At 51.3% G+C, this 21,704-nt stretch overlaps 3 protein-coding genes and 1 non-coding gene across 7 annotated transcripts; 2 read left to right on the top strand and 2 right to left on the bottom strand.

The window, feature by feature from the left end:
• The first annotated feature begins 349 nt into the window (after positions 1-349).
• TRNAS-GCU lies at positions 350-431 on the top strand. The gene has a single exon. It is a non-coding gene; the product is annotated as a tRNA-Ser (tRNA).
• Positions 432-1,764: 1,333 nt separating this feature from the next.
• RPUSD2 (RNA pseudouridine synthase domain containing 2) lies at positions 1,765-6,116 on the bottom strand. Of its 2 annotated transcripts, none has more exons than XM_027749305.2 (3): positions 5,652-6,116; positions 5,004-5,300; positions 1,765-3,386 (listed from the first exon to the last, which is right to left on the bottom strand). In XM_027749305.2, exons 1-3 carry the CDS (start codon positions 6,114-6,116, stop codon positions 2,511-2,513), a joined length of 1,638 nt encoding a protein of 545 aa, XP_027605106.2. In that variant the 3' UTR covers positions 1,765-2,510. The 2 variants fall into 2 exon arrangements, with proteins under 2 accessions (XP_027605106.2, XP_027605108.1); XM_027749307.2 differs by having other exon boundaries at positions 5,019-5,300; positions 5,652-6,061.
• An 837-nt stretch (positions 6,117-6,953) lies between these two features.
• LOC114002905 (protein-L-isoaspartate(D-aspartate) O-methyltransferase-like) lies at positions 6,954-12,929 on the bottom strand. 3 transcript variants are annotated; one of them, XM_039386100.1, is made up of 9 exons: positions 12,914-12,929; positions 11,320-11,454; positions 10,419-10,523; positions 10,115-10,146; positions 9,600-9,704; positions 8,872-8,992; positions 8,652-8,737; positions 7,643-7,812; positions 6,954-7,341 (listed from the first exon to the last, which is right to left on the bottom strand). In XM_039386100.1, exons 2-9 carry the CDS (start codon positions 11,432-11,434, stop codon positions 7,329-7,331), a joined length of 747 nt encoding a protein of 248 aa, XP_039242034.1. In that variant the 5' UTR covers positions 11,435-11,454; positions 12,914-12,929; the 3' UTR covers positions 6,954-7,328. The 3 variants fall into 3 exon arrangements, with proteins under 3 accessions (XP_039242034.1, XP_027605109.2, XP_039242033.1); XM_027749308.2 differs by lacking the exon at positions 12,914-12,929 and adding an exon at positions 11,549-12,232; XM_039386099.1 differs by lacking the exon at positions 12,914-12,929 and adding an exon at positions 12,029-12,200.
• A 6,003-nt stretch (positions 12,930-18,932) lies between these two features.
• On the top strand, positions 18,933-21,696 carry LOC114002906 (prolactin-releasing peptide receptor-like). Its single transcript, XM_027749309.2, has 2 exons — positions 18,933-19,264; positions 20,323-21,696. The coding sequence occupies exons 1-2, from the start codon at positions 18,962-18,964 to the stop codon at positions 21,472-21,474; spliced, it is 1,455 nt and encodes a 484-aa protein (XP_027605110.2). The 5' UTR covers positions 18,933-18,961; the 3' UTR covers positions 21,475-21,696.
• Positions 21,697-21,704: the final 8 nt, after the last annotated feature.

The following is a 21,704-nucleotide window of genomic DNA, read 5'->3' as shown; positions in this document are numbered from 1 at the left end:
GTTCGAATCCAACCGCCCTCCCCGCGCCGTGACGACACGCCTGCGCCGCCGTACAACATGGCGGCCCCCTTTTGCCGTACAACATGGCGGCCCCCGCTTATCGCCCCACCGCTGCCATTTCGCCGCCACCCGCGGCCCGCGCGCCCGCAGCCGCGGTGACGAGGATGGCGCGGTAACCGCACGGGCTGCGCGGGGTGCCCGGTCCCCCGTGGGGTGGCCTCGCTCCGCGCTGTGGCCGCGCAGGTTCGCGCGGCCGGCGGCGCCGCGCGGGGGGAGGCGACGTGCGAGATAAAATGGCGGAGGCGGTGGGCGCGCTTCCTTATAGGCCGGGCAAGGAAGAGCCTGCCGTGACGAGGTGGCCGAGTGGTTAAGGCGATGGACTGCTAATCCATTGTGCTCTGCACGCGTGGGTTCGAATCCCATCCTCGTCGGGAATCATTGCTTTTCCGTAAAATTATTTTTTTTTCCTCCCCCATTTCTGCGGGAAGCACATCCCCTCAGATCCGCGGAATTCCCACCTCTCCCCTCGGGGAGAAGGGGAAGCAGAGATGCCACCCGGGACAGCCAGAATGGAGCATCCTGAGGGCTTTAGGACCACAGCCGGGAGCGTCCTGAGGGATTCAGGTGTCAGAGCCAGGATGGAGTGTCCTGAGGAATTTAGGGGCCACAGCTAGGATGAAGTGTAAAGACAGAATTACAGAATCATTTAGCATGGAAAAGACCTTTAAGATCAAGTCCAACCCTTCACCCAGCACTGCCAAGGTGTATCCAAATAAAGCTGTACGAGGGAAATGAATTCTTCTAAGGACCTACGTTTTGTACAGAAAAGTTTCTGCCCACAAGCAGGACCCAGTATTTACCTCAGAACCCACCCGATATGGGAATTTATGACAGGACATCTCCAAGAGTGACATCTTCCCTGCTAACAAAACAGCAAACTCTGTTTTAACTTTAAATAAAATTAAATGCAAAGCGGTTGGTGGTAGGATCGTTGTGAAATCAAGCCTAGATCTGCCTTGTTTAAAGTATCCTGGAAACAGAAGCCCAGGGGTTTCTTGACCAGGAATTAAAAGATGTGAAAGGCAGTAATTATTCCAGGAAAAAGGGAAAAGGCAGAACTGAGCTCCAGTTCCTCATCAGGCCCTTTGGCCCCAGCCTCCATCTACCAGCCCAAGCCAGGAAAATTCTTTTCAGGGGCTTATTTCTTGTAAAAATTTCTTACCAAACACCTCCCACTGTAACTTGGGACATCTCAAAGTATAATATAACTGTTGTCCCTACATCTTTCCCCTTATCCCTGCATCCAAATCCAGTAACAGCTGCAAGCCACCCTTTTTTATACACTGAAGGTGCCCAAGTTTCATTTAGTTCCATGAAATACATATTTCAATGCATGAAAAATTTAAAGAACACTGATTTTTAGCATCATCTCTCCAAATATCTGTGATTAAGGTAGAATGTGGAAGAACAAAGCTCAAACCTGAGTGAATTTTTATGGAAATATTCAACACATCAGCTGGATGATCCACCAGAGAAAGAAATCACTTGGCTCCTTTGAGCTACTGCAAGTATTCTGGTTTAGTATCCACATCCTGATCCTGGTGACATCATCAAGTGACTTTAAAAGGAAAGCTGTAATTCCTGTGGGATAGCTACCTGAGGTCCCCAAAATTATTATAACAACCCTCCCAGAGGCCAAGGACTGACTGTGTAAACACTGGTGAAAATAAGAGCTATAGTGGTATTTATCATTCTGGGAATATATTAATATAAAATTATTCTTTAATAAGTATTCTGGTTCATAGAGCAGCTTTCGTTTATCTTGAAAGGCGACTGTCACACTGAATTGATATTAAACAAATCTCTTAAAGACAAAATCTGGGGACCAATACCTCCAAAGCCAGGCCCAATATCAAGAGATCAGCACCCAGAACTACTAACCTTAAATTAAATAATTATTTGAACGAATACTGGCAGAGGAATTTTAAAGGCAAGTTGACCTTGCTGACAAACAGCAGGCACAAAACAAGTTGGGATCACAGTGCTCTGGTTTTACCTCACAGCATTCTCAGTGACAATATTTGAGTTTTAAAATCAATCTGACAATAAAACACCGTAAAAGTAGGGGGTTTTATGATATGACATCCAGCAGCTCGTATTTTAAGACACAGAAACCCAGCAGGCAAACCAGTTATTGACTTTTAGTGCATGCACTTCATTATCCATGTGGATAATCGATCCAGAATCCACTGAGGTGAAGGCAAAGCTGCCTGTGACCAGCAGAGTTTGGTCTTTGTTGCCCTCAAGTGCTAGATCACTGGGGGGCAACATAAACCTCAGGCCCTGTTTCCCTGCTCATTTTCCACAGTGTCAGGAGTCAGGACAGAGTGATCCTTCCCACCCCAGCTCCAGGCAGTTTGTTCACCTCAATAACATTGAAAAGTCAGTCTTTGGTCTTCCCAAGCCGTTTTCCCAGCCAGCAGTGTCCACAGGTGTCAAGATATCCTTGGTCATTCCTCCCAGTCATCCATTGCCCACTCGGGCATGTCGGAGCAATACTCAAACCCTGCTCCCTTGTAGCGCAGGGCGTGGAGGAACATCACCAGCTCCTTGGGAGAAGGGTCCCGTCTGCTCATCCTACACTCCACACATAAAGGGTCCTTCTCTTCCCAACCCTTCTGTCCTGTTTGCCCATCCTGATTCCCACATGAACCGAGTTCTTTGTCTTTCTCAAGCGTTTCCTGGTTGATATCAGAGTTTGGTGGACAAGCTGCTATGTCATTCCTCTCAGGATCCTTCACATTCCTCTCAGGATTCTCCTCGTCCCTCTGAGGATCTTTTGCATCCCTCTCAGGATCCTTCGTGTCCCTCTCAGGATCCTTCACATCCTCAGCAGGGCAGGAATTCCCATTTACAGGGTCAGCCTCTGCAGACTTTGTGCAGTCACCCGAATCCCCACAGTCTTTATTTTCACCACCGGAGTTCAAGTCCTCCTCCGAAATACCCAAGATCTCCAGGCTCTGCTTGGAACGATGCTCCTCCACCAGCGCCTTCAGGAGCTCCTCATCCGTTTTCCCGATCTTCCCGCCCTTCCCCCTGTCAGGACCCCAGGCTTCCATGTTATAGATGGGATCGTTGACGATGGGGTGCCCCAGATACTGGAGGTGGACCCGGATCTGGTGCGTGCGGCCCGTGCGGGGCAGACACTTGACCACGCTGGTCTTCCCGTTGTAGCTGAGCCTCTGGAAGATGGTTTTGCAGGGTTTCCCTTTGGGATCCACGCGGCACACTCCCACCTTGTAGGAAACGACCAGGATGGGCTCTTCACAGACCACCTCGTGCTCTGGGAACTCCCCCACCACCCGGCAGACGTACTCCTTCTCCAGCTACCGGGAGACACAAGAGGAAGGCTCAGGAAACACAGCGGAAAATACACCCAAGCCCCATCCTCACTCCTCCTCCCCTTTCCCTTCCATGAAATACATCCATAGGCAGCATTTTATTACAATAGGAGAGGGAAAAAAAATTAAATAGGCTATTTAAAGCCAAATTCCCCTCACGCTTTCCCCAGTTAGTTGGGAAATCAAGGACAAATGGGTCCAGCCTGTTTTCCTCACATTAAATCCAGGAGCCACCTCTCTGCAGCCTTTAGTTTACAGCCCTGAAGCCAATCCCTGAAAGAGTTTTGTTTGGGTCAAGAAACTCTGGAAAAATGGGAATTTGAAAGCCGAAAGACTGGACGATTGACATGTGTCCGCTCACAAATAAACCTGCTCTCTAAACTGTTTTGCACAATCCCAGTCAGTTTGCACAGTTCCTTGGGACAGGCCCTTAGGGGAGGAGATCCCTCCCAGTCCGATATTCCCAAAATCAGTTAAATGGTTAGGGGTTCAATCTAATTTTTGATTAATATTACCAAATATTTCAGTCTAATATTATCAAAATCAATTAAACTTCAAGGAGATCCCTTCCAACCCAATATTACCAGAATCAGTTGAATTTTCAGGAGACCACTCCCAATCCACTATTACCAAATTCAATTAAAGTTTTAGGAGATCCTTTTCAATTTAATATTACCCAAATTCAATTACATTTTTTAGGAGACCCCTTCTAGTCTAATACTACCAAAATCAATTAATTTTTAGGGTTTTCAACCTAGTATTTTCAATCTAAAATTACCAAATTCATTTAAACTTTTAGGAGATCCCTTTCAATCCACTATTACCAAACCCATCTGAATTTTTTCTCTGCCTTTATCTCTTGATGTTTCTCATCCTTAATATGATAAAAACAGCAACACAACCACGAGCTGTTTGGGGAACTTGGGCTCATTTAGACCTCAAGTTCGGCTGACTCAGGAGATCTCTTTCAATCTAATATTACCAAAATCAGTTCAATTTTTAGGAGATCATTCCAATCCAATATTATCAGATTCAATTAAATTCTTAGGAGATTCTTTTCAATCCAGTCTTACCAAAATCAGTTCAATTTTTAAGAGATCCTTTCCAATCCAATATTACCAAAATCAATTAAATTTTAGGAGAACCCTCTCAATCCAATCTTTCAAAAAAAAAAAATCAATTAAATTTTATGAGATTCCTCTCAGCAAAACATTGCCAAAATGAGTTATATTTTTAAGAGATCCCTTCCAACCCAGTATTACCAAAATCAGTTACGTGTTCAGGGTTTTCAACTTAACATTTTCAATCCAATATTACCAGAAACAACTAAATTTTGAGGACATCCCTTCCATGCCAACATCACCAAAAACAGGTAAATTTCAAGGAGATCCCTTCCAATCCAATATTATCAAACTCAATTAAATTTTCACTCTGCCTTTACCCTGTCAAGGACGAGAAGCACCAAGAGGTAAGAACAGCAACTCGACCACAACCTGTTCAGGGAACTCGTGCTCGTTTGGCCCCCAAATCTGTCTGACTTTGGGCCAAACCTGCTGCAGGAGAACACGGTGCCAACGACTCCCGGCCCCGCTGCTCTCTGACCTGCCTCTCCCGGACCTGCTCGTCGATCCTCTTGGACACGGCCGCGGTCTTGGCGAACATGAGGACGCCCGAGGTCATGCGGTCCAGGCGGTGCAGGGTGTGCAGCTCCGTCAGCCCGTGCTCCTTGCCCAGGATGAAGATGACGGTGTTGTGCCGGAACCTGCCGCAGGGGTGCACGGGCAGCGAGGAGGGCTTGTCCACCACCACCACCTCCTCGTCCTCCGCCAGGATCCGGAGGGGCTGGGCAGTGACCGGCGGCTCGTGCCGGTGCACCGTGTTCCTGAGGAAGTCGTTGTTCTGCAGGGAATACGGGCAGTCAGCCGGGATCCAGCCTGTGGACACCCCCGCTCAGTGTGGTCACGCACAGGGAGCTTGATATTTTGTGTGTGTGTGTGTGTGTATGTGTGAAACTAAAGCCCTTTCCTCCTGGACCCCGGATTTAGGATAATAACAGTGCGTGTTCCCGCATGAAGCCCGTGGCATATATTCCCATTCCCAGGGGCCGAGTGCGAAGCTGTGGGGCACATCTGGAGCTGAAGGGTCCACACGCCCCCAACCCCACAGGGGCAGGGATTCCCCGGAAGCGCCGACTGTCCCCTCCAACCCCTCCCCAGGGTTATCTGACCGCGCGGCCCGGGGGTCGCGCACCTTGAGCACGACGTGCAGGTCGCGGACGGGCTCCTCGTTGAGGCGCAGGCGGCCGGCCCGGGCGGCGGCGCGGTAGAAGTCGAGGGGCTGCGCGCGGAACTCGGTCCCGAAGACGTGCAGGAGGCTGCGCCCGACCCAGCGGCCCTTGCAGTAGGTGCGGAAGTCGAAGTAGTAGGGGCGCACTTTGCGCAGCCCGCCCTCGAAGTAGTACGAGGTCTCGGCGAAGTGCTCGGCGCCGAAGCTCACGCCGGTGCTCAGCTTCCGCGGCGGCGGCACGTACCGCTCGCCGCCCGCCAGCCGCCGCTTCTTGGGGGCCGGCGCCGCTCCCTCCTTGCCCGGCTCCTCGTCCCGGGCCCCGCCGGGCCCCGATCCCGGCTCGGCCATGGCCCCGCGGGGCGGGCGCGGCGGCGGCCGGGCCCCGCGCACCCACGTGGCACACACCGCGCGGCGCAGCCCGTGACGCATCACTGCGCGCCGGGCGCCGCGGCCAATCGGCGCAGCGCATCTCGGGAGGCCACGCCCCCAGCACCGCCTCTCCCTTTCCCGCCCTTTTCCCGCCCCCCCCAACGCCTCAGGAGGGCGCGGGACGGGTCGGGGGCGGCAACAGCGTTATTTACCTTTGTTTACCGCCTTCATTTACCTCATAACAGTCCCCTCCTCAGAACTGTCCCAGTAGTGAGCCCCGAGCCTCAACCGCAGTCCGCCGGCCCCTCGGGAGCCTCCCCAGTCACCGCCCGCGCGGGCACGGCAGGGAAAAGCCGAGAAATGAGCGTTTTTCATAACCCCAGACACGGAAAAGCCAAGAAATGAGCGATTTTCTTAACCCCGGAATTTTTCATAACTCCAACAGAAAAAAAAAAAAAAAAAAAAAAAAAAAAAAAAAAAAAAAAAAAAAAAGCCGGGAAATGGGAATTTTTTATAACCCCAAACAGGAAAAAAAAAAAAAAAGGCCAGAAAATTAGCACTTTTCATAATCCCAAACTGAAAACAAAAAAGGCTAAGAAATTAGCATTTTTCATAGCCCCAAAGAGAAAAGCCAAGAAATTAGCATTTTTCTTAGCCCTGAAGAGAAAAAAAACCCCCGAACCCACAAGAAATTAGCATTTTTCATAACCCCAAACAAAAAAAAAAAAAAAAAAAAGCCAAGAAATGAGCATTTTTCATAACCCCAAAGAGAAAAAAGCCAAGAAATGAGAATTTTTTCTTAACCCCAAAATTCGGTGTTGCTGCCCAAGATTAAATTAGTGGATGCACGACTAGAAGAGAACACGCTCCCATAATTAAAAACACAAATCAGTCTCATTGCTCTGAGACAATAATTGTGACTTCTTTTCACCAAGCATTAAGCAGAGTAGTCGATATTAAAACTGTTTTAGTGAAGGTTTAAGTATTCCTGCCTGCTTTTGGAATTCTCTGATGTTATCTGTAGTTTATCGGAGAGGATAGCTGGAGTTATCCGGATCCACTTCCTGGAAGCTGCCGTGGCCTCCAAGAGCCTTCTCTGGTCCTGCCCCTGTTCTCCATCCCTCCGGAATGAGCTCTGCTGAAGCAGAACTTCCCTTCCCTTTATCCATGGATAAAATTTCCGTTAAAAATCAAAACCATACCGACCATCTACAGGCCTAAAGTCCCACTCATGAGCTTTCTGAGGTGCCTTTAGGGATATCCATCCATGTGTCAGAGTTCGCCCCTGAGGCAAAGAAAAACCAACAGTTACTACTCGTGGCCCTCGGCTCCACGACGGCGTCACACGGGGTTTACAAACACACACAGGCTCCATGAAAAGAGGAAATAAAAGTTGGCAAGCCCTATCCAAGGGGAAACACCCCCTTGCTCTCCTGCTCTGCCAAGCTGTTTCCTCCTCTTTTTTTTTTTTTTTTTTTTTTTTTTAACATCTGCCAGGGATCCAGGACTCGGTCAGCAAAGCCGAGGAGAGCAAGCAGAGGGACAGGTGAAGAAGGAATGTTCCTCGGGGAAGAGCAGCTCTTTACCGAGGCCACTGCTTTTCCTTGTCAGTCAGAGGGACGTAGATGACGCCCATGAGCTGGGTCTCCACGATGTGCCCGTCGCTGGTTTTGTCGTACTGCATCAGGACCTGGTTCGCTTCCTCGGGCCCAACGGGCAGGATCAGCCTCCCACCCGGCTTCAGCTCGTTCAGCAGCTGGGAAACACAGGAATCCGAGTCAGCGCGTCGGAAACGACACCACAACCTTCCTAAGAACTTTTCTAATCGTTTTAATGAGTCATAATTGCCACTGCAGCCGGCATTTAGCGAGGCTTCTCTTCAAGGCTGCTGTTGTGGGAGAACATGGTTTGGGAAAATTGCTGGAACTTTAAGCTGTGCTAGAACAACTGTAACCAGCCTTGACGTGCTTCAATGAACAAAGCCTGGGGGAGAGTAATATTGGATATATTGCTGAAACTGGACACAGGGAATGCTGAATTTATAGACCACAAGGACATTTTGAAGAACCCTGAGATAAAGAAGAAACTAACAAAGACAATTCAGCAATTGTACTGAAACCCTCTCTACCCTAAAAGATAATAAAGACTGAAAATGTGCACTAATTAACATGAGAAGCGAGAAACCAATAGAAGATAGAATATGAAGTAATGAAGAGAATTATGTAATTTATAGCCCACGAACAGTAATCTCTTTGTTTGCTAAAATGTGTAACTAGTGAAAAGTTTTGAAAGTCGGTGTGCATTTAGGTGGAATATCCCCATGCACCTGGTGCTTTGAATAAAGCAATGCCTCCTTCCTAATACTGAAAATAGTTTGATTTATCCCGAGATAGTTTGATTTATCCCAATATCAGAGAGTTTGATTTATCCCGATGTTTTTGGCAACGTGCAGAGCTAAAAAAAAAGAAAGAGACACTGGGAATGAGCCATGCTGGAAAGGTCACGACAAATAAGAAGCTTCTAGTGGTTCCCTAATTAGTTTTCTCACAAAAAAAAAAAAAAAGAGGTAGAGACACCCAGCAGGGCCACTCTCACCTCCTTGGGGACGGTCGCTGCGGCCGCTCCAACGTGGATCGCGTCGTACGGAGCCTCCTCGGGGTATCCCTGCCTGCCGTCTCCAACTGCGGGAGGGAAAACACGCGGGGAAGATTTGTTCTCACAGCAGCTCAGAGCATCGACACAGACTGGAACGACTTCGGGGAGCAGAGCCGAGGCGTTCCCGGAGAGGACAACCCCAGGATGGCACGGAACTCACCCACGAGCTTCACGCGGCCGGAGCTGAGCAGCGTCGGATCATCTTCCTGGACGTTCCGGATGGATTCATGCACCAGCTCCTTGATGTGCTCCACTCCCACAGCTTTCCCTGTCGGGCCAGTCTGGAAAGATCAACATCAGTCCAACACCTGGCACCTCCCATATCAAAGAGAGGTGTTTGATGGAGCAGGTTTCAGTGGGAATTGGAGAGCTGGCATAAGCTCCAGAGCACAGTTTCTGAACAAGAGGTGCAAATACTCCTGATTTTAAGGCTGAGGAATCTATCATCTGCTTAAGGGATACACAGACACTGTCCACGGGGATTCCCAGTAGTCCTTAACTGCCAAGTCTCCAAGGATTCCCAGTAATCCTTCATTGCCAAAGAAATCATTATTTGGTAGAATTAGCTGCTTCCATGGCAAGTTCTTGACTAATTATCCTCCTGAGTAACTTGACCAGCTTTCTAGCACTTCACAGCAAATAATTCCAGGAGTTTAGAAAACAAGGAAACAGACTGTGAGTAATGAAGGAACCCACAGTGGACTATCCACAGTGGATAAACACACAAAATATCTCATGGCAGATACAGCCTCCATTAGATCCCAAAGAAGTATTTGTTCTCAGTACAAGCTGGTCTGGGAAGAGACTCCTCTTCCTCCCACCTCCTGCTCTCCCCACCAAAAGCACATTCCCGCTGTCCAAGCTGGGAATGGGGTTCTGTGAGCTCACCATCCTGGCAAAGCACGCAGTGAGGTATCCACTTCCAGATCCCACATCCAGCGCCTTGGCACCTTCCACCAACTGATCCTTGAGCAGCTCCAGGGCGTGGGCATGCTGTGTGGACATGGAGGTGGGAAACAGCCCGGGTTAGTCTCCTCTCCTACCCCTTTTCCTTGTTCTCTGATTTAATCCCAGCACACCTGGCCTTGTGCCTGACACTTCCAGAGCGAAACTCAAGGGTCAGACCTGGAAGGTCTTTTGGCAGAGCCACACTTAGGAAGAGGCTCAGGAATTACATGTGAAACAGTGAGGGAAAAAATGGACAACACAGAATTCCTACCTAAGCCCACTTTTAAAGCAACTGAAAGATTATAAGGGAAACTCCTCTTAAAAACAAAAAATCCCTAAAGAAACAAGCAGGATAATCATGTGTTCCACTTCCGTACTTGAAGAAAAATGAAATATAAAAAGGGAAATAAACAATTCCTTCCATTTCTGTTTGAAGTGAAGAGTTTTCATCTTACCATGTGTGGGGCGCTGATCGTGGCCTTGTAGCCTAAAAGGAAACAGGTGACAAAGTTGTTTGATAAAGAATAAAATTGCCCATGGGAACAGTCCTTAGTTCTCCCACACCTTCCCCTAAAAATAGAATTTCACAGAATCCCAGGATGGGATTGGAAGAGACTTTAAAGCTCACCTCATTCCACCCCCTGCCATGGGCAGACACACCTTCTACTAGCCCAGGATGCCCAAGCTCCACCCAACCTGGCCTTGCACACTTCCAGGGATGGGGATTCCACAGCTAGAGCTTTTCCCAAAATGACTCACCAATGGATTGAGGAGAATCCATGTACGGGTAATACTTGATGTAGTGACCTCTGTCCGTGGCCAACAGCACATCGAAGACTCGCTGGGACTTAACAATCCCTTTTTCTGGGAAGGAAGGAAGAGAGACAGGCAGGACTGAAACCCTCAGCGCACCAGCAAGAAGAGATCTGGAAGGGGAAGCACATTCAGGGAGTTTGTGGATCTGGGGGAATTCAGCCTCAATGTGAGAGGGACAGAAAACAAATGCCAATGGAAGGACATCCTTTCCCATTTCCACTATGGTCCCAGCCAGCAGCCCATCCCCAGAGGGTGGTGGTGACCTGCATCCACATTTCTGGCACTGCCACGTGTAATGGGAGAGAAATGGAGTCACGTTGCACGCCAAAAAGCAGAGACTCCAGCTCAGGTTTCCACAGTGAACTCAAGAGCGACTGCTGCAGAGACATTCCACGTCCCTTCCAGCCTTTCTGGGCGAATTCTGGCAGGGACTAACCAGCTCCAGCGGCAGGGGAAGCTCAGAGCTATCTCTGTGTGTGTCCCAGCCCACTGTCCGGAGCGGAGCTGGAGCGCCAGGCACCAGGAGCTCCGACCCCCGGAGCTGAAGACACAGCCTGGGTGTCCAGGACACTCGGCAGCACCCACAGGCTCCGAGGTGCAACTCTTTAAAGGGCGTCACACACTTCCAGAGGCAGGGAAGGAAAGCGTGCAGAGGCTTTCCTGCCCTTTCTGGCGTAACACCTTGTCTCTGGTTATAAATAGAACGAGTTCAGGCTGGGACAAAGGCCGAAATTCAGGAATATCAACCCCAGCCCTTCAGAGTGAACAGCGTCACACTAAACATCCGTACACTGGCATTAAATATCCGTACACTGGCATTCCAGCGGATCCTGCTGGGACTCACTGTAGAGGTTGTTGACCAGCTCCGCGTGTGTCTTCCCGCTGGATGTCCAGGCCATGGTCCGGGCGAACAGCAGCCCCATGAGTGCCAGCACCGCGCGGCGCGGCAGGCGGCTCATCCCACGGGCACAGCAGCGGCCTGCGGAGAGAAGGGGGTTCAGAGCCACCCCGAAACTCCCCCTTTCCCGCTGTCCCGCCCTCACTAAACCGCTGGGAATGTGACACGGGCTCACCTGCGCCGCCCGGGACAACTTCCGCCCTTCCCCAACATGGCGCCGCGGCGGCGTCAGCGCGCCCCGCCCACCCTGCCGATCCCCCGCGCTGCGGACCAATGGGCGCCTTGTTCCTGCCGGCGGCGCGCGGCGATTGGTCAGCCCCGGGCGCTGGTGACGCGCAGGGTGAAGCTGCGGCGGCTTCCCGTGTGCGCCGTGCGGTGAGTGCGGGACCGGCGCGGCCCCTCCGCGGCCCGGAAAGCAGGGGGGACACGGCGTTCCGCGGGAAGGGGCGGAGGGAGTGAGGTGCCGGCGGGGGACCGCCCGTCTGTCCCCCAAGGGGTCTCCCTGGGTGCGACACCCTGGAGCGTGTCACCGCTTCCCGGAGGGCGGCCAGGCTTCCCGGTGGAATGAGAATTCCCTGAAACGCCCGCCGATGTGACTTGGGCCGAGGGAGACTGACGGGGGAGGCCTGGGCGGGGGTTTCTGCTCGGTGCTCACCGTTTATTCCCCCATCCCAGGACTCCAGGATGAGGATGATGGAGAGCGCGGACTCCGTGGTGCCCCGGTCCAGCGAGGACCTCTGGGCCGAGATCTGCTCCTGTCTGCCCCATCCCGAGCTCAAGGACAGCGGCGATGCCTTCACAGACTCCTTCATGGACTCCTACGCCCAGGGCAGCGGAGCCGGTGGCTCTTCCCGCCCCAGCCTGAAGCCCTGGGCACCCCTGAACGACTCCGAGGTGTACCTGGCATCCCTGGGTGAGTGTCCCCCGCCGCTGAGGGGCCTGGTGACACCTCTGTCTGTGTGGCAGTGCTCTGGTCAGAAGGTCCCCCAGCTGTTTCGTGGAGAATCTGACTCCTTTCCCCTACTGCACTTGTGGCAAATGTGAAGCTCACTCAGAGCTTCTTCAGCTTTGCCACAGAAAGCAACTTTTCATCAAGTAAAAGCTAAAAAATTTGGGCTTTACTCAGTAAGTCAGAGGCTGCACACACAGCAACAAGGCAGGAGGAAGGGGTGGCAGAAGTGGATCTTTAAGCTTTTGTTTCTGCTAAAGCTTCCATCTTGCCTTCACTGCTGTTTTGCAGTGCACTAAGCAGTGCAATGAGTGTTGATTTATATTCCAGTTTGCATGAAAATTACAGGAACTCAGTGCCTGCGAGTTCTGTGCCCTCCTGTGTGATTTCATGGAAACTGAACAGTAACTGTTATTAAAATCCAAAATGGGCAGAGTTAACTGATTTGCATAAACCTTATTTCCTTCAGAAGCATCACCTAAAAATATCATCTTGTGTGTATGCAAGAAATAGAATCGTGCAGGCTTGAAATACAGGGGTGGAAATGACTTTTAAAATAGAAATTAGCCTTGAAAAGTTAACCCACCTTACTTTTTTTTTGATAGAGAAGTCCAGATCCTTCTCTTCTTTCCCTTCAGGAAAAAAAAAAAAGAAATCAACAAAAATTAAATAAAAAGACCCCTCCTCTCTTCACAGAGAGAAGACTGATGAGGATCAAGGGCTTGTCCCAAGAGGTGACCTCCAAGGACATGCTGCGCATGCTGTCCCAGGCCAAGAAGGAGTGCTGGGACAGGTTCCTGCAGGAGAAGTTCGAGGCGGAATGTTACGTGGAGGGCCACGACGCTGACGAGAGGTAACGGGCCAGTCGGGGAGAAGGGGTCAATACTCACCTCTTAAAACCCAGAGTAAGGGTTTGTCAGGCCATTACAGGGAAATACCACCTCCCTGCAGCTCCCAGAGGCTGCCACGGGCTTTCTGAAGGATCTTGGGCTGGCCTAGAGGGAACACACGGAGCAAGTGGGGTAGGGAAGGAATGGAGCAGAGGAAGGAATGTCCCGTGTGTCTCAGGTTGGGATTTCGGGGTCATTACAGGGTTGGTGCTAGTCCTGGGATGAGATTTCCCCTCCATGCCACTCTTACAGTGCTTCTGCTCTCCCACCCATTACCCTCTCATGGACGATGAAGGAATTAAGATGAGAGCACTCTTCCTCAGCAATCTCCCATTCCCAATCACATGGAACGCTCTCCAAATTCCTCCTTTCTCAGCTGACATTTTCCATGATTGCTTCTGGCTGACAATCTCTCCCTTGAAGAAAATCTATTTAAGCCAGTTTGGGAAATTAACTATGAAAAATAATCCGTGTTTATAAGGAGGTTTCAGAGTCTTTCTCTGGCCAGTTGACTTCAGTGGGATTTATATTTAAAACCAAGCCTTTATGTGCTCTTTCTACTGTTTTTAAAGGCTGGGGATGTTATCCATGAAAGAATTTTAGTCCCTAGAATTTGACTATGAAGTTAGAGGTCACTCCTGAATGGTGCTGAAGTTTTGAGTCCCACCCACCAATGTAATTAAACAAGCCTTAACTTTTAAGCACGCAGAGCTACGTTATTAGATTTTTAGGGTTATATATGTTCTTTAGCCTTCTGGTGTTATTAACGCTCACACAGTTTTGGATGTGCTTCCTGCCTTGGTTTTGTGCCCTTCTCTTCCCTCCTGTGTTTCCTGATCTTCATCACAAAGAGGCAGTTGGGGGCTTGGTTGGTTTTAACACAAGGTTGTTTTTTTCTTCCAGCCCAGAAAGCTGGAAATGCATAGAATGGTTTGGGTTGGAAGGGACCTAAAAGGCCATCTCATTTCACCCCCTGCCATGGACAGGGACACCTTCCACTATCCCAGGTTGCTCCAAGCCCTGTCCAACCTGGCCTTGGACACTTCCAGGGATGGGGCAGCCACAGCTTCTCTGGGCAACCTGTGCCAGGGTCTCACCACCCTCACAGGGAAGGATTTCTTCCCAATATCCCGTCTAACCCTCAGTTTGATTGAGTTGGAATCTTTGGCATCAGAGACAGAGAACTTCCAAATGTGTAAAGGTTGAAAAGAATCCTTTTTGAAAAGAATCCTTGAAAAGAAAAATCAGAGCATAAAGCTTTTCTAACCGGAGTGTATAAAGCCCAACTGCAGCAGAATGGCTTTGTAGAATGCCAGATTCTGCTTGCTCCTCTGGGATACGGATCAATTCAATGCTAGACTTCACCTGTGGGAACAGGAATACCCGCAGAGGGGCAGGGATTACCTGTGGAGGCTTTTCCCATCGCTCCTTCCGCGCGTTCCTGCGAGGCTTTGTTGCTGCCTGCTCTCAGTGTGTGTCTCTCTGTCCCCCAGCACTCTGGAGCACCTGAAGCGCTGGCTGCAGCCTGACAAGGTGGCCATCAGCTCCGAGGAGGTGCAGTGCCTCATCCCGCCGGAACCGCAGCCGGAGAAGCAGGAGAACGAGGAAGAGCCTCCGGCTGCGGAGCAGTGAGGGCCCCCAGAGCTGCCTCTTGCCCCAGCCCTCAGGAAGTTGTTCCCAGCCATAGTGATAACAGGGAGGAGGGCACAGAGCAAATTGTCAGTGGTTTAAGAAGCAAAAAGACCCCCCCCAACACACGGAATTCCAGCTCTGGAGCTCCAGAGACGGCGACTGACGTCGGTAAGGACAAGAGGGAGCGCCTGTGACACAGCTGAAGTGAAACCCCACTCTGATCTTCTCCCAGCCTGCAGCCACCTCATCATTCCAGCCTGGATGTGGGTTGTTTGGAATCCACCAGGAGACACATTAAACAAAATAAACAAAGCAGTTGTTGAGAGGGATCAGAAAACACCACGGTCTAGAGCAGAGCAGAGAAAACCACTGAATCGCTTCTTCCTGTCTTCTTCCTGTTTATTACTCACTTGGGCATTTTTTTCCTCTCCTGCCAAGTCTACTGGGGTGTTTTCTCCAGATCTTCCCTGTTTCAGTGTGAGTTGCCCCAGGAAGACAGATCCTTTTCACCCCTGTGAATTTTGGACCCTGCAGGAAGCTCTCACTGCAATCAATAAATTGATGGTGGCATTGATGTTGTACCTATTTCACATTCCCTAATACCCCCTAATATCCTACCTTATTACCCAAACTCTCTATTATAGACTGGAAGGGGAGTATTTTTCCTCTTGTTTGTCATTTTGTACCTGTTCTTTATCCCTTCAGCCTCCCCAAAGAGAGTCAGCTGAGATTCTGTATCAAGAAACCAAGAGTGATAACCAGGGAGGCCACAAACAGCTGCTTTTCATCACAGACTTGCATAGAATTCTCTGAATTGAAGTACATTTAGTATTTAATTGGGTTTTTTTACCCCGTTTAGCTCTGCAGAGGGTTATTTCCCTTTACTAATCGAAGAATCTGTAATTTCTGTGCTGATTTTTGGTTGATCCGTGTGTTCCACCTCGGCACCGACACTGGGGGTCGGTAGAGGGAAGCAGCACACGCCTGTCAGAGCTCCTGAAGAGAAATTGTGGCTCAGGAGTTTATCCACACCAGATTCATCCCGTGTTCATTATGTACCTGTTTGGAAATACATTTTTGAGAGTAAATTCTTTCTAGACCTTCCCAGTTTCCTGTCTCTGTGCATAAATGGTGCTGCTCTCCCGGTCACCTCTGGACAGTTAATGTTATTTTATATATTCCTAAAGGTACCTGAGAAAGAAGTGCATCCTAAAGAACTGTACCTGGAAGAACTCCAGATCCACATCACCGACCATTTCCTTTGGAGAAAGGATCTGAGGGAGCAGCTATTACCATTTCATTTGTAAAAATAATACCCATTCCAGGATTCTCTGACCTGCTCCGTGGAAACATGTAGGACAAAAGAAAATCAATCCAACTGATCACTGCAAAGAGTAAACAATAATTTCCTTAAATTAATTCATTCCTTAGATAGAGCTTTTTTTCCTCCCCCCATATATAATAAATATAATTTAGAATTCTATTACTCTAATTATAGATCATTAAATGATAATATGAAATATAGACTTGGGGTGGGTCTGTACTTATATCACCATTAAAAAACCCTCAAAAACTCCTTTACAAGATCACTGAAACTGTGAAAAGCAGCGTGGTATGTCTGAGCAGTGTTGTTGCAATTGGTGATGCCACACATGGTTTGAGTAGCAAGGACTTTACCTCCAAGTAAAGTGGTTTATTTTAGGAAAAACAAACTCAAACAAATTTTGGGTACAACCAGCAGCCTCACTAGGATTGGTTTTTGCTCCCGCAGCAACGCCAGCCTTCCTATCTGTGGAAATAATTCCCACAGAGGAAGGTCACAGAACCATTTAGGTTGGAAAAGCCCTCTGAGATCATCCAGTCCAACCCCAGCAGTGCCAAGCCCACCACTAAACCGTGTCCCCAAGAGCCACATCCACACAGCTTTTAGATCCCTCCCAGGGCTGGTGAATCCACCACTGCCCTGGGCAGCCTGTTTTTAACAATTTAACCCAAAAGAGCCATCAGTGACAGAAAAGGCCAATTCTCAGCCAGTGCAGGCAGATCTGCAGCACTGGAACCTGAAAGCATCGCATCCAACCCACGAGGCACAAGCACAGACCTGCCAGCAAGACACAGGACATGATTTCCCAGGCGTGAGAAATGAGTAATCACAGAGGAAACATCAGCCCCCCTCCTCTTTGTACCTGTTAAAGACAATGTTTTACCTTTTTTCCCCACAGGAAGCTGCTTTTCTGTGCCCCCTCAGAGCCCAGGGAGATTTGGATCACCCCGGTGTGGTGACACAGCCCCAGCCTGCTGGGGCTTTGCTTTCCAAATGGGGCAGGATGAAATGAAATCTAACCCAATTCACCTGCTGCCTCATCAGAGCAAGGTGAGGGCAGGGCTGCAGGTACTGCCTGGCTGGGGGAGCACTTTGGGCAGCCAGGAAAGGCTCCCACCCACCCAAACAGGGGAAAAAGGGTGTTCACCATGAGCTAGGGCTGAGGGAATCCATCCCGCAGAAGCATGAGCTGGCAGCACCCTGTGGTGATGCTGAGAATCACAGAATCCCAGAATAGTTTGGGTTGGAAGGGACCCAAAAGGCCATCTCATTTCACCTCCTGCCATGGGCAAGGACACCTTCCACTAGCCCAGGTTGCTCCAAGCCCTGTCCAGCTTGGCCTTGGACACTTCCAGGGATGGGGCAGCCACAGCTTCTCTGGGCAACCTGTGCCAGGGCCTCCCCACCCTCACAGGGAAGGATTTCTTCCCAATATCCCATCTAAACCTTCCCTCCTTCAGCTTGTGGCCATTAAATATCCCATCCTGCTTTGGAGTTGACAAGCTCTCAAGGATCTGGATTAGGAAAACCTGCGGTTCTTTCTGAAAACCACCCTGGCGACAAAGGAAAGGATAAAATCACAGCCAACTGATTCCTGTCAATCACCTGTACAGGGTGGGAGGGACACTGGGATGCTTCCAGCATCTCCAGCTCTCCCACTGGGAACCGTCAGGGTGGGTTGCAGCTTTCCAACCCATTCTTGTATCCCTGAGCCAAGCCCCTGGTGCAGGGCCTACGAGCTTTGGGAATAAGAGTGATTTTTCCTGCAGGGTCTGGAAGCAGCAAAGATTAGGTCACAGAAGGTTTTTCCAGGCTAAGCCCATGCAGAGGGAAGAGCTTCCAGTGCTGCAGCCAGGTCACTCTGGCCATGGCACAGCCAGATAGGGATGGAGCCTGTGGCTGCCTTGGGGTGCACGTGCCCTGTCCCAGGCACCCAGTGACTCCTCATCCTGCTGGCAGCTCCAGAGCCCAGCTCTCCTCCCAAACCAGCCTCTGGCTCTCCTTATCTGACTGTTCTGCTCTTTAAAATTAACAGCAGCTCTCGCCAGGCGCTGATACAGAGACAAAGATGATTTTTTTTTCCTGCTGATTATTTGATAGGGACGAGCCCCTGGCTCAGCTCGGGCAGCTTTAATAACCAGCCCACACCAAAACTCTCAGTTTTGCAGAACTTCAGTGACTGCTCTGACAATTTCCACCCCTCTTACCCCCAAAAAATACCAATGGATGATGAGTATTTTTAATTTTCCACTATTTAAGTAAGATATGAGGGAAAAGATGAAGAAATCTTGGGTGTGGAATCAGAGACTTCTAAAGGAAATGGAGCTGATGGGCAGTGACTGGCTCTGGATCCGGATCACGGTAAAAATCCATTAGCCCTGGACTGCACACTTATCCCAGGGAAAATCGGAATTATTGCCTCGGGCTTCAAAGAGATGCCTGTGGAGAAGCAAAGGTTTGGGCTTCCTTCAAAGGAAAAAGAAAAGAAGAAGAGCTAAAAATGACCAACAGTGTCCAGCCCTGGTTCCCGTTCTCATGTGGGGCAATTCCCAATGGCTGGACTACCCTCAGCCCACCCTGGCCTTGCCCCACAACCACTTTTCGGTCGCCTCCGGGATCCCCCGACGGGGCGGCCGCTGCCGACCCCCGAGAGCCCCGCGCGGTCCCTGCGCCCTCCCCGTCCCCCCTGCGCCTTCTCTTCCTTTGCAGCCTGGGGAATGCCCTGGATGAGGCCCCGCAGCCCCTCCCGGGGCTCCCCGCCGGGCCGGGGGGCGGGATGTGGCTCCACGCGCGATGCGGGGCGGAGGGATGTGCGCGTCCCCCCCAGTACCTGCGGCACCGCGGGTGGGAACGTCCTGTCCCTCCGGGGCTGAAAGGCTCAGGAAGCGGGAGGGAAAAAAAAAAACAACCAAAACCATAAAAAGACAAAACAGGACAAAAAAACCCCCCAACAACACAAAAATCCCGCTGAGAGCGGCGGTGCCGGAGCCTCCCGGTGAAAATCACCCCGCGAAGGGAACGCTCCTCCTCATCCTCACGGGAACAGCGGCGGGCAGCGGGCGGCTCCCAGCCCGGAGCACCACGGACCCCAGGCAGGTAAGGGCGCTCCGGGACCGGGGCTGGGACAGCGGGGTCCCTCAGACAGACCGGGACCACCCCAAAACCCAGACAGAGCCGCGGGGTTCAGCTTGTACCGGAGTGAGAGCGGGACCCTGGCGAAGCACAGAAGGGCTGGTTCGGCTCCTGCGGGGGCATGAAGCAGAATTAAAGAGTTCAACCGAGCTTCAGAATTTTCATTCTCTAATAGTTAATGAGCATTTTGGCTCCTCGGCTGCAAGTTTCCGGATGATTTTTGTGTTCCCGCCCCGGGCAGGGCACGGGGACCCGGAGCTGTGATACCACAGCGTGTGCTCTGCCTGTGCAGCCGGGGTGCAGAAAACCACAATATCCCTCGGTTAATTACAGGGGTTACTTAATTAATGCTGGTTTGACTCTCCACTGGGGGAAAAAGACTGTTCAGATCCTAGTGAGGGGAATGAAACATTAATTTTGACACCGTGGGGTCCAAGAGAAGGGTCCTGGAGGGGAATTCTTCATTTCCATACACTTTCTGCTGGCATATATTTGACCACATCCCCTCTGTGCTTCTGTGAGCGGGTTTGTGGAGGTTCCCAGGGAACCAGGCATTCCCTTCCTCCTTCCATCCCTCCCAGCCCAGCTGCTACAGGGAAAGACAGGAGAAGCCGAAGTTCGTGGATGGTGGAGAAATAACTTAAGGGGGTGAAATAACCCAGCGAGATGGAGGAATGGGGCTGGCAGGGAGAGACACGGGAGTGCAGGGGATAGAAAGGACCCTCCTGCCCAGCAGGGTGGGCGGAGGCTGACGGGTCGGGGTGGAATTAACTGGGGTAAATGAAAAGCGAGAAATGCAGAACTGCCTTTTGTTTCTGCCTCCATGAGGCTTCCGGAGCTGCTTTCCGGGTCCTGCTGCCCCAAACTGGCAGCTCCCCGCAGATCTGGGCTGGCTGATTAACCATTTCACAGCCAGCTTCCCAACTTTGCTCCCTGCCAGGGGCTGTGCAGGAGGACCTGGATGCTGGGGACGGCTCCTTCTGCCCAGAAGTTCAACCCACACGCGTTTCTCTCCCCTCCAGGGCTCACAGGATCATCTCTGCTTGACTTCGAGGTGTGGAGAAGCTGCATCAGCCACAGGGGCTCCCATGGCTCAGCTGCCCAACGACTCCTGGCACAACAGCACAGTCCCCCTCTTCACCGGCCTGGACCTGCTCCTGGAGCTGAAGCCGCTCTTCATCCCGCTCTACGCCACGCTGGTGGCCGTGGCCTGCACCGGGAACCTCTTCCTCATCCTGCTCATCGCTCTCACCAAGAAGCTGCACTGCACCACCAACTTCCTGATCGGGAACCTGGCGGTGGCCGACTTCGTCATGTGCCTGGCCTGCGTCCCCCTCACCGTGTCCTACGCCTTCGAGGCGCGGGGGTGGCTCTTCGGCGCATTCATGTGCCACTTTGTCACCCTGCTGCAGGCTGCCACCGTGTTCGTGTCCGTGCTGTCCCTCACGGCCATCGCCATCGACCGCTACGTGGTGGTGGCGTATCCGATCCGCAGGCGGATCGGCCGCAGGGCCTGCCTGTGCCTCGTGGCCTGCATTTGGCTGCTCTCCATCGTGGCCTCCGTCCCCACCTCGCTGCACACCCACTACCTGGACCTCAACGCCATCGGCCACGACATGATCATCTGCGAGGAGTTCTGGAAGCACGAGGAGAGGGAGCGGCTGCTCTACTCATGTCTGATGCTCCTCCTGTCCTACCTGCTCCCGCTGCTGGCGGTGTCCGTCTCCTTCTGTGCCATCACCTACCGCCTGCGCAGGAGGAACGTGCCGGGCGCTGCCTATCGCTGCCAGGACAAGTGGACCAGGACCAAGCAGAAGACCTTCCGGGTGCTCACCGTCTCCGTGGTCTGTTTTGCCATCTGCTGGCTCCCTCTCCAAGTGGTCAACTTCATCCGGGACATCGACGAGGAGTTCACCATCCTGGACAAGAGGTACGTCAACATCATCCAGGTCTCGTGCCACCTGATTGCCATGAGCTCCGCCTGCTACAACCCTTTCATCTACGCCTCCCTCCACGACAAGTTCTGGTTCCACCTCAGCAGCTACTTCTACCGCAAGAAGAAGAGCTCTGGCACCGTGTCCTGCAAGGCTTCCCGGTTCAACACCTGCTCCACCCTGGCAGATGCTCCCACCAGCGCCTCGGATAAGATGGCTTTGCAAATGAGGTTATCTTAGCTGGAGGACCTCAAGGGAGAGGGTTTGCTTTCGGACCTGGCGGGCGCTTCGCTGTACACTGGGTGTGGGAGGTGGCTGCTGGTTGGGCTGTTTTGTTGCTGCTCCCAGAAAAGTCTCTCGTGCCTGGAAAGGCAACAAAACTGACAGGTTTCATGTCCTAGAATTATAGAATGGTTTGGGTCAGAAGGGACCTTAAAGCTCTTCTCATTCCAACCCTCCTGCCACGGGCA

Source organism: Pipra filicauda, unplaced genomic scaffold (genome assembly GCF_003945595.2).
Source record: "Pipra filicauda isolate LSUMZ 115617 unplaced genomic scaffold, ASM394559v2 scaffold463_size517996_pilon, whole genome shotgun sequence".
NCBI lineage: Eukaryota > Metazoa > Chordata > Aves > Passeriformes > Pipridae > Pipra > Pipra filicauda.
Note: the sequence above shows the minus strand (reverse complement) of the source record. Positions and strands in the feature narration are given on the sequence as shown.

Coding starts and splice junctions, on each gene's coding strand:
- RPUSD2 (XM_027749305.2), bottom strand. CDS start 6,116: ATGCGTCACGGGCTGCGCCGCGCGGTGTGTGCCACGTGGGTGCGCGGG. Junction 5,301..5,651: donor ACCTGCACGTCGTGCTCAAG/GTGCGCGACCCC, acceptor TATTCCCTGCAG/AACAACGACTTCCTCAGGAA. Junction 3,387..5,003: donor AGCAGGTCCGGGAGAGGCAG/GTCAGAGAGCAG, acceptor GTCTCCCGGTAG/CTGGAGAAGGAGTACGTCTG.
- LOC114002905 (XM_027749308.2), bottom strand. CDS start 12,185: ATGAAGGAGTCTGTGAAGGCATCGCCGCTGTCCTTGAGCTCGGGATGG. Junction 9,705..10,114: donor CGATCAGCGCCCCACACATG/GTAAGATGAAAA, acceptor ATGTCCACACAG/CATGCCCACGCCCTGGAGCT. Junction 7,813..8,651: donor CAGCGACCGTCCCCAAGGAG/GTGAGAGTGGCC, acceptor TGTGTTTCCCAG/CTGCTGAACGAGCTGAAGCC.
- LOC114002906 (XM_027749309.2), top strand. CDS start 18,962: ATGCGGGGCGGAGGGATGTGCGCGTCCCCCCCAGTACCTGCGGCACCG. Junction 19,265..20,322: donor GCACCACGGACCCCAGGCAG/GTAAGGGCGCTC, acceptor TCTCCCCTCCAG/GGCTCACAGGATCATCTCTG.